This window comes from Labeo rohita, chromosome 17 (assembly GCF_022985175.1).
Source record: "Labeo rohita strain BAU-BD-2019 chromosome 17, IGBB_LRoh.1.0, whole genome shotgun sequence".
NCBI lineage: Eukaryota > Metazoa > Chordata > Actinopteri > Cypriniformes > Cyprinidae > Labeo > Labeo rohita.
Window position 1 is genome coordinate 23908124 of NC_066885.1, and position 10979 is coordinate 23919102.

At 34.0% G+C, this 10979-nt stretch overlaps 1 protein-coding gene across 2 annotated transcripts; it reads right to left on the reverse strand.

The window, feature by feature from the left end:
- Positions 1 to 329: 329 nt before the first annotated feature.
- colec11 (collectin sub-family member 11) lies at positions 330 to 8496 on the reverse strand. Of its 2 annotated transcripts, none has more exons than XM_051132625.1 (7): positions 8332 to 8496; positions 7783 to 7913; positions 4958 to 5029; positions 2367 to 2438; positions 2223 to 2276; positions 2003 to 2098; positions 330 to 1743 (listed from the first exon to the last, which is right to left on the reverse strand). In XM_051132625.1, the coding sequence occupies exons 2-7, from the start codon at positions 7910 to 7912 to the stop codon at positions 1352 to 1354; spliced, it is 816 nt and encodes a 271-aa protein (XP_050988582.1). In that variant the 5' UTR covers position 7913; positions 8332 to 8496; the 3' UTR covers positions 330 to 1351. The 2 variants fall into 2 exon arrangements, with proteins under 2 accessions (XP_050988582.1, XP_050988581.1); XM_051132624.1 differs by having other exon boundaries at positions 330 to 1761.
- Positions 8497 to 10979: the final 2483 nt, after the last annotated feature.

Consider the following 10979-nt stretch of genomic DNA (forward strand, 5'->3'; position numbering starts at 1 on the left):
CAGTCTGCCAATAATGTATTAAATAAATGGGATGATGGACTACTGGGACATTCATTTCAGTCATTTTACTGGGGAGAATAAGTTGTATTTGACCATTAAAAATACAATTCCTAACCTCAACCCTACAGTTCAGTCAAGAAGACTGGATGTTATGTAAATCTGCTCTTGTTAGCTAGTTCTACAAGTATGCTGACCTATTCAGCATATTAATAATACACCATGTAATTCAAATTCAAATGGCAGGGAAGAAAGGTAGTAAAAGAGAAATGCAAGAAAAAGGTCAAATCAGTGGAATTTGAAATTGTTAATATAAAAAGATAACAGGAAAGTCTTATTCTTCATTCATTTAATTGATTACAAGTAAATGTAGTTTAGTAAATTAGATGTCCACTTTTTACAATAAAGGTGATGAAAAGTACAAATATTTAATACAGTCTCTAAATTAATAGAAGGTTTTCATAAATGTGGGGTCAGTAAGATGTTTCATTACTATTTTTTTAAAAAAAATAATACTTTTATTCAGCAAGAACACATCAGATTGATCAAAAGCCATAGTAAAGACATTTATAATGTTACAAAAGTGTTCTGCTATTTAAAAAGTGTGGCGCTTTTGAACGTTCTATTCACTAAAGTATCACATTTTCACGAAAACATTAAGCAGCAGTTTGATAACACTGATACAACATTAATATGTTTCACTATATGTCCGTTTTTACTGATCAAATAAATGCAGCTTTGGTGTGAATAAGAGACTTAAAGGGATAATTCACCAAAAAAAAGAAAATTCTGTCATTAATTACTCACCCTCATGTCGTTCCAAACCCGTGAGACGTTTGTTAATCTTCAGAACACAATTTAAGATATTTTAATGAAACCTGAGAGCATTCAAGGCCAAGAAAGATAGTAAGGATGCTAATAAAATAGCCCATTTGACAGTGGTTCAACTATACTTTTATGAAGCTACGATTTTGTGCACAAAGGAAACAAAAATAACTATTTAGCTCTCGGATTTCATCCAAAATATCTTAATTTGCATTCTGAAGATGAACGAATGTCTTACGGGTTTGGAACGACATGAGAGTGAGTAATTAATGACTGAATTTTCATTTTTGGGTGAACTGTCTCTTTAAGACATTCAAATGTTACTGACCCTAAACTTTTGAACTGCAGTGTGTAATAATAATAATAATTAAATGTTGATTTACACCACGCCTAGCATGTCACACTGATGTCACTGCTTAAAAAGTCAAAACATAAAAGTCCAGCATCTTTTTCATTCTAATTTTAGCCTTCTTTAATATGTTTTAAACATGTCTAAATTGACTTTACCCCTTATAGATTGGCACTGAACTCATACTGTGTCCTTGTCAAACTCGCACACGAAGTACATAGTGAGGTGACAAGCCACATCAATCCACTCGCCTGAAGACACCATCTCGACGCAATCCTCGTCATCGTAAGCGTTGTTTGGCTCGCCCTCCCTCCACTTGCTGAAAGTGGTCATGGGTGAACGCTCCACATACACAAAGTGGCCTTCTCGCTCCAGGTCATTAATGCCGATATACACTCTACTGAGGCCGGCGTCAGTGACGTAGCCAGCGATGGCTCTGTTAGCCGCCGCGTCTTTGGGCATAGCCAGGTGTCCACCTCGGCCCTGACAAAACACCTCCGCATCCCTGTAGCGTTTTTCCTCCTTCACCAGCAGATAGACCTTGCTGTCTGTCTCTTTGATGCCAGCGACAGCTGCGGGGGAGGGCAGTGCTGAAAAATGAGGATCTGAATTTCTATAATCACACCGCAGCAGCCAGCGTTCACACAAGTTCATTCTGACAGTCAAACAAAAGAGCTTCTGGCTAATAGCTAAATACTTTTGTCTGTGTGCATTCACCCTGCACATCAAAACGAACAACTGTATGAATCAACTTGACAACATCACATTATTGTAATCTCATAAACATTGGTAGACAGTGCAACTGGTTCATTCTTTATCTTCTGGACATACCATTTTTAATGAACTTCAGCTCATTGGTTAATTGTGCCACTTGAATATCCATTTCACCAATCATTTTCCGTAAGGGTGCGCACTCACAGGGGACGCCTGAGGAGAGAAATTAAATACAAGACCATTCACATGAGCAGTCCAAGCATTAAACTGGTTCATAATGAGTTCAATCCAATTACCAACTGATATGAACTGAATTCTATTTCAGCAAGGCCTATACCTGGATCTCCATTTGGGCCTTTAGGTCCCGGATCTCCCATATCACCTTTTATACCTAGAAAAAAAGACGCCTATTGCATTATTAAGCAGTTAGACAAAACAAGCCTGATTACTTTCATAATTGCAATTTCATTCTCAAGCTTACCTTTGAGTCCAGTGGGACCCATTTTCCCATAACGTCCGGGACTACCTTTTTGGCCTTTGACTCCAGGGGGACCTGGAAAATAAGGTATTAAACTTAATAAGTACAAAAAATAAGCACGAATATGAACCGAAGAATGTAGTAATTCCCAGAATGGAGTAGGATTCCCTTGTTTATCAGTATGCTGAGGCTTTTATAAACACAATGATGGGTCAACACTGGGTTAGCTATCTAAAAGCAAGATAAGCAAAGTTTTAGGGGCCCTTTAAAGGATTAGTTCACTCCTAAATTAAAATTTCCTGATAATTTACTCAACCCTATGCCATCCAAGATGTTCATGTTTGTCTTTTTCAGTCGAAAAAGAAATTAAGAATCCAAGAAATTAACATTCCAGGGTTTTTCTCTATATAGTGGACTTCAACAGGTTGAAGGTCCAAATTGCAGTTTCAATGCAGCTTTAAACAGGGTTCGTACAGATACTGTAAAATGAAATAGCAGGACTTTCAAGGACTTTTCAAGCACTGCTTTTTTATTTTCAAGGGCTTCCATTAGAGATCTCACTTATCAAACAATGTCTTCTCTTTTAAATTAAAACCATGGTTAATTTTTGTAGGGGATTTGTAACTGTGCTGCCTTAATGGTTTGATGTTTTCTACTGTTTAATAAAAAAAAAAAAAAAATCACAAAACCACTCCCCACTCTGAAGTCCAAAACTTAATCAAATGATTTGGGAATCTGCACCAAAGTCTTTATCTGAATCAGATGATTTGTGAACAAATGTGTAGCAGCAACATACATATGTAGGGTATAAGGTACATATACAGATGTAAAAATTAGAAAATAAAATAAATATATAAATTAACAAATCAGAAAAAGGAAAGGAAATTAACCACCTTATACCTGCCTCAGGCTGTCCAAAATACCTAGTTGTAACTGATGTGAAAGGCTATAAAACAAGGCAACAGATCATCAGAAAAAGAAAGAAAGAAATAAGGACAATGAAAGACAAATAGAATAAATAAATAAATAATAATAATACAACATAGTAATAAATAAATGTGATTAAATGGCATAGAGTCAGTTGGTCCATATTTGTTCATATGTTTAGGTGACCCCTCCCTCAATAAATTTTAAGTCATCAAAATATATTAAGAAGTGTGACCATGTTCAAAAAATGTATGTTTTGAGCCTCTGACAGTGAATTTGATTTTTTTCAAGCTGAATATGATACATCACTTCTTTAACCCATCTATTATGTATTGGGGGCTCAGCTTTTTTCCAATGGAAAAGAATTAAACGTCTTGCCAACAGCGTGGTAAAGGCAATTACATTATTCATTCCCTCCGTAAGTACAGTATTTTCAGAACTAATACCAAAAACGGCTAAGAGGGGGTCAGGGTCAATAGAAACACCATATATATCTCTAAAAGATTTAAAGATATCTTTCCAAAATCCCTCCAGTTTTGGGCATGACCAGAACATATGGGCTGTTGTGGCTGGTGAGTGTAGACATCTAATGCAAGCAGGACTAACAGTGGGGTAGATCCTAGCCAATTTTGAACTGGTGAAATGTAGTCTGTGAAGTATTTTAAATAAATACCATGTCTGGCGCAGGGTGATGATGAGTGTACTTTGTCCAAAATACCTACCCATTCAATATCAGTAAAGTCTCTACCCAGGCCATATTGCCATGAATTTTTATCACGGTCTAAACTTTGTGGATCTATAGTGCTTATAAGAGAATAAATATGAGAAATTAGTGCTTTGCCCTCTGGTTTTAAATCTAGCATAGCCTCAATGACTGAAGGAGCCGGTATGTCTGGAAAAGACTTGGACGTTGACTTAATAAAACTCCTTATTTGCAGGCATCTAAAAATGGGGTTTAGACAGGGAAAAGTTGTGCACAAGCTCCTCAACTGAACAAATAATATTGTTTAAAAATACATCTTTGAAGGACCTAATTCCCTGATCTTCCCATGCCAGAAACGCAGTATCTATAAAGGATGGGGGGAATAAACAATTGGAGACAATGGGACCAGCAATTGAAGCAGCTTGGAAACCAAAATGCCTCCTGAACTGTGACCAAATTTTTAACGTATACACAACTACTGAATTAGGTGATGTAATGAAATACTTTCCTGATATTGGAAGTGGCGCACAGATCAAAGACTTGAGGGAGAATTTGGTGCAGGCTTCCTCCTCTTGCACCCACACAGGCATTGACTGTGAATCCCAAGATGATACCCAATACACTATTTTTTGAATATCGCTTGCCCAATAATAAAACAAAAAGTTAGGGAATGCCATCCCTCCTTGACACTTAGGTTTCTGCAAAAAAGATTTCCCAATTTGAGGGGATTGTGTGAGTAAATTATCTTGAAATTTTAATGCAGGAGTGAACTAATCCTTTAAAGCGTACAAATTTGGCAGCTCTCTGTTTAGTCACTTGGTTTGAAAGTTTTGGAAATTCTTTTAACACCTAAAACTCCTTTACAGGTTGCGAAGAGCTTGAGTCTTGTTTCATCATGTAAGTGAATAGTAATTAAAAAGCACTGATGGAATTCGATTAAGCTCTCAAAATGGTTTAGTGTTACCTGGCTCTCCAGGTGGCCCTACTTTCCCAGGTCTCCCAGGTGCTCCTTTCTCTCCTTTCTCTCCTGCTTCACCTATAGGAATACAGGAACAAAGTCATAGACTTGCACAGACAAAGCAGTTCAGAATAACAAATAGTTTTACTTTTATTATTATACTGTGCATATTCTCTATTCATAGTATTTCCTGTAGTATTTTCAAATTTAGATTTTAAGCGTTATCTATATAATTACCAACCTGGTCTCATGACAAAACATACCTGAGGGAACTTTTTTGTGAGATGCAAAATACATACCAAAAAGTAAAAATATCTCTAGGGGTGGTAAAACAGCGAGCACTTTTTTGTACACAGTTATGATTACAGCTCCATATGTTTCGCTTTCCAGTAGTGCTACCTATCAGATTATGCTACCAAGACTGTATTTTTAATACAGTAGGTTTAGGATGTAAAAAGCTTGCTCAGTAACTCAGGCGGCACGGAGTTGGACTTGAGATGCTGAGTACTTGGGTACGAATCCCATGAAAACAAGACTCACAATGAAAGAGCTGAAAGATGAGAGATTGAAAAACAAGCTAAAACAGGCAGGTTTAGGTGTAGTGCAGATTATTTTAAAACGTCAAATAATTTACATTTTCTATCTATCAGATTGTGTTTTATTAATGTCTACATCCACCCCAACCCTAAACCTACCCCTTACAATAATGCAAAAACAGTAATTATTGTACAGTACATCTGTATATCATCTAGCCTTTACCATAAAACGTACCATATGTACATATGTTACCTGTTCCAGGGAAAAAAATGGACACTCTTTTAGCAGCACTCAGTGGACATTTCTGTTGGAAACTGCAGTGATGTGTACTTATTGTTACGTATTTCACATTTCATGAAAAAGTTCCTCCAGGTACGTTTTCACCATGAGACCAGGTTGATAATTACAATATATACAAACACTACCATTTAATTGTGACAGTAGAGACATTTATAAAGTTGCAAAAATATATTTAAAATAATTTTTGCTCTATTGAATTTCTATTAAAGGGAACCCTGGGAATAAAGACTGGCTTAATATGGTTCAATATAACGCTCAATATACATAACCGATGTCTCTTACTTAAATATGTAGTAGAAAACCCATGAAAGATTAACGCTATTTTAAAAATCCACATTGTTTTATATTTATTTTGGACTGTGGGGGGCGCCATTATTTCGATGACGTGAAATGGTTGCACTCTGTGAGCTACTGGTGCTACCTGTTGCTATTTTTAACGCAACACAATTCAGAAAATAAAATGCTGATACGATGACCACAGCTACTGAAAGAGCTTACAGGTGGAAATGGATACAAGCCTAGGCTTAAACCAAATGCCATACCATAAATTTTTCCCCACAAGGAGTCTATTTGATATTCCCTGATATAGAGTGAAATCCAACTCAAAATTACAACCAAAAGCCACAAAATGTGGCATCATATTAGTATTTTCTTTTCAGAGTTGTGTTGTGTTAAAAATAGCAAAAGCTTGTGCCAGTAGCTCACTGAATGCAACCATTTGACGTCATTGAAATAATGGTGCCACCCATAGTCCAAAATATGTATGAAAAGATGTTGATTCATTAAAGGAGAAGTCCACTTCCAGTACAGAAATTTACAGATAATGTACTCACCCCTTTGTCATCCAAGATGTTCATGTCTTTCTTTCTTCAGGCGTGAAGAAATTATGTTTTTCGAGGGAAACATCTCAGTGACTGATATGGTGCCCCGATTTTGAACTTCCAAAATGCAGTTTAAATGGGTCTTACCTAGTGAAACAATCGGTTATTTTCATTAAAAAAAAAAAAAAAAAAAAAAAAAAAAAAAAAAAAAAAAAAAAAAATTAAATATTTTTAATCTCAAATTCTCATCTTGTCTTGCTCTTCCTGAACTCTGTGTATTCAGACTCAAGAAAACCCCCAATTGTACTTTCTCCCTCAACTTCAAAAATCATTTCAAATCATCCTAAATCGCTGCAGAAGTACCGACCCAGTCTTTGCAAAGTGAACATGCAAAGAAGATCAAACACCCTTAACAAAAAAGGTAAAACAGCGATATAGGGCGATTTTGAAGTTGAGGGAGAACATTAGATAGGAAGTTTTCGACATACCCTGTCATGAACCAGAAAAAACAGTTCAGGCAGAGTAAGACAAGAAGACATGCGTTTGACATTAAAAAGTATATAAATTGTATTTTTTTTTTTTTTTAATGAAAATAACCAATCGTTTCACTAGATAAGATCCTTCTTCCTCGGCTGGGATCATTTGAAGATGCATTTAAACTGCATTTTGGAAGTTCAAAATCAGGGCACCATATCAGTCCATTATATAGAGAAAAAACCTTGAAATGTTTTCCTCACAAAACATAATTTCTTTACGGCTGAAGAAAGAAAGACATGAACATCTTGAATGACAAGGGGTGAGTACATTATCTGTCAATTTTTGTTCTGGAAGTGGACTTCTCCTTTAAATAACGTTAATTTTTAATGGGTTTTCTACTACTTATTTCAGTAAGAGATGTCATTTACATTACATTAAGCCAATCATTTCAGCATTGATAATAAAGAGGAATGTTTCTTAAACAGCGAATCAGTATATTAGAACGATTAAATTAGATAAATTAGATTTTACAATATATTAAAAAGATATATTTTAAATTGTAATAATATTTAATAAAATAATAGTTTTTACTGTATTTTTTTAATACAATTTGTGAGCATAGCCTTGGCGAGCATAATATTAAAATGAGTGTCATTAGTGTAGATGCCATAATGTGGTGTAGTTTAATTGCAGTACCTTTGAGGCCAGGGACGAGGATCTGGACGGAGCACGGTTCTTCTGGCATGTGCTGACCATAAACTGACCTCATTAGTGTCAGACTTAACATAGTGACCAATATGCAAGCCACCAGCTTTTCTCCACCCATACTGGAAACACAACAAAACATTTATGTTCATCTACAATTAAAAAACAACATATTTCAATGCCATGTTGATTGGAAACAGAGCAGCAGCTGTTATTGGATTCGCAAAGGCTTCAGTGCTCATAAAATGGAACAAAAATCATATTAGGGCATTCCGTGACAGAAACATCTCCACAGTCAACTGGTCTTGTGACATACAAGCATACAAGCATTTGCAAAGCAAATACACCAAAGAACACATCAGTTTGTATCCGTCATTCTCCCAAACAATCTCACCGTCCACCTTCATTTCAAAGTCGATACTAGAGAGTAAACAGTCACACTGTGACGTCTCCTATAACCACCAGCTTAAGGTAACATTTGAGTCGTCTCATTGTCTGTGCCACCTGCCGGACACCATATTGCTTATGAAATGGACTTACCTTGTGTTGAATTTCAAAGCCTGATATATGCAGCAGACTCAGCCTGTATACGGATCCAAGTGAGTTAATGGCGGTTTGTTCACTGGTGGTCTCTCTGAAATTCTTCATCTCACATACCCTGCAAGAAACGGGCCTGAGAGTGAGCAAGTACGTGTAAACACAAAGATAAGAGCGGCTCTGCAACACTCCTCTCTGATAACTCCATGGGAAACATCAGGGTCAGTGACAGCACGACTCTTAACACATTCCTCACTGTTACGCATCAAAAGCATTCCCAACATTCGTTGAGTTTTCGTTAAGATAGTATTGAAGAGCTGAGGTGGAAAGGTAAATAAATATATTTTATTTTTTTATATAGGTTTTAAATGCCGAAACAACTTTTAAATCATTTTATTTTCACAATTTAAATGAGCAGAAAACATGGAAGTTAGATAGGAACGCATTTAATTTGAGGTCAACCAGGATAAGGAAAACTTGGGAACAGAAATGCTGCAGTTTGTACACTGGTGCACAGGGTGGCAGTAAATATTTGCCGGAATTTTATATGGAAAAATCCAGAAAAAATAAACTTTTGCTGTGCATTTTGTTCACGTAATGAACATTTCTTGGTTGAGTTAAAAAAAAAAAAAAAATGCAAAGCTGCTTTGCTAAGAATTATATTATATTATATTATATATTGTAATAAACACTGCTTTGCTAAGAAAAAAATGTTATAATAGTGAAGCCATTATCATATTATAATATATTATATTATATTATATTATATTATATTATATTATATTATATTATATTATATTATATTATATTATATTGTAATAAACGCTGCTTGGCTGAAAAAAATGCAAAGCTGTTTTGCTAAGAAAAAAAATGCTATAATAGTAAAGCCATTATCAGAACATTATATTATATTATATTACATTATATTATATTGGTTGCACCTTACAATATGGTTCCATTTGTTAACATTACATTAGTTCATATCAACTAGCAATGAAAAGTACTTTTAAAGTATTTATTAATCATAGTCAATTTTGAAATACATTTTAATACATTTAATACATACGTACATCTAATACATTTTATCAACATTTGTATATGCTAATATTATTTAATGGACCTGAGCTGACATGAGTTAACAATGAAAAGTTCTATTTTTATTCATTAACATTCATTCATTAACAAATTGTAATAAATACTGTAACAAATCCATTACTCAGTATTAATTCATAAAAAAAAAAAACTAATGAGACCTTATCGTAAAGTGTAACCATATAATATAATATAATATAATATAATATAATATAATATAATATAATATAATATAATATAATATAATCAATATAATATAATCAATATAATATAATATAATATATTCAGTTTTGTTTGTTTTTAACCACAATTATTTTTGTTTTTTTGTTAAGTTGTTTGGATTCAAATGAAACAACCTGAATTATAAAATGTTTGTCTCTGTTGCTCTAGAAACCCTACAATTCATTTCCCATAATTGCATTGTACTTACAAATGAGTCACATGCCAGTAACTGACAATGAGGATCAGCTCTACATGCACTGCTATTTATATTCACAGTAATAAACAAGCTTAATAAAACCATTAAGGTGTCATTCATCTCCAGAGCTCTGGTGCTCTTCTTGTGTGTTGCTAAGGAATATCCTTCCCTTGGTAACAAAAACTAACATGATAACGTGATGAGAAAAAAATCGATTCCTTGAAATTGAAATTGTGCTGCAGCGCAGTTCTCACTCTGACTCACAGCACTTCAGCAGTGACACGGCATGCACGAGACAACGATCTTATTTATGCATGTATGGGGTCACATGTAGTACATTCCACCCTTAAATGTGCCAATATATCTCACAGTGACTAAATAAACTGCAAATACACTACCATTCAAAAATGTCAGGTCGGGTAATGTTTTTGAAAAAAAGCCTCTTATGCTGACAGCTGCATTTATTTGATTAAAAAAATAAGATAAAAACAGCAATATTCTGAAAGTGAAATATTATTACAATTTAACACAACAGTTCTACTCATATTTTAAAATGTAACTAATTGCTGTGATGGCAAAGCAAAATTTTCAGCAGTCTTCAGTATGACGTAAACCTTCAGAAATCATTCTAATATACTGATTTGATGCACAAAAACAACATGCGTCATAATGTTGCCAACAGTTGCGCTGCTTAATAGTTTTGAGGAAACCGTGACACATTATTTTAGGATTCTTTGATGAATAGAAAATTCAAAAGAACAGCATTTGTTTAAAACATAATGTTTGCTATATTATACAAGTCTTTACTGCAACTTTGATGTGTTTAATACTTGTTAAATAAAACTATTAATTTATTATTATTACTATTATTATTTTATCTTACTGACCCCAAACTTGTGAATGGTAGTGTATATTTGTCATGATAAAACATCAAATAATAAAAATAAAAATGAATACTACTACTACTAATAATATATTATTATTATTATTATTATTATTATTATTATTATTAACTCCAATTTCTAAGATTAAGGCCACTTTTGACTTTTAACACTTTTAACAATATTAATTATTATTATTATTATTATTATTATTTGAAATAAATGAATTATTATTTAATATTTGAATTGTTTTTTTTTTT

Excerpts from the sequence above, each read along its gene's own strand:
- colec11 (XM_051132624.1), bottom strand. The coding sequence starts at position 7,912 with ATGGGTGGAGAAAAGCTGGTGGCTTGCATATTGGTCACTATGTTAAGT. Across the intron at positions 2,439-4,957 it reads AGGGCCACCTGGAGAGCCAG|GTCCCCCTGGAGTCAAAGGC; the intron begins GTAACACTAAAC and ends CTTATTTTCCAG. Across the intron at positions 2,099-2,222 it reads AGGCCCAAATGGAGATCCAG|GCGTCCCCTGTGAGTGCGCA; the intron begins GTATAGGCCTTG and ends TTCTCTCCTCAG.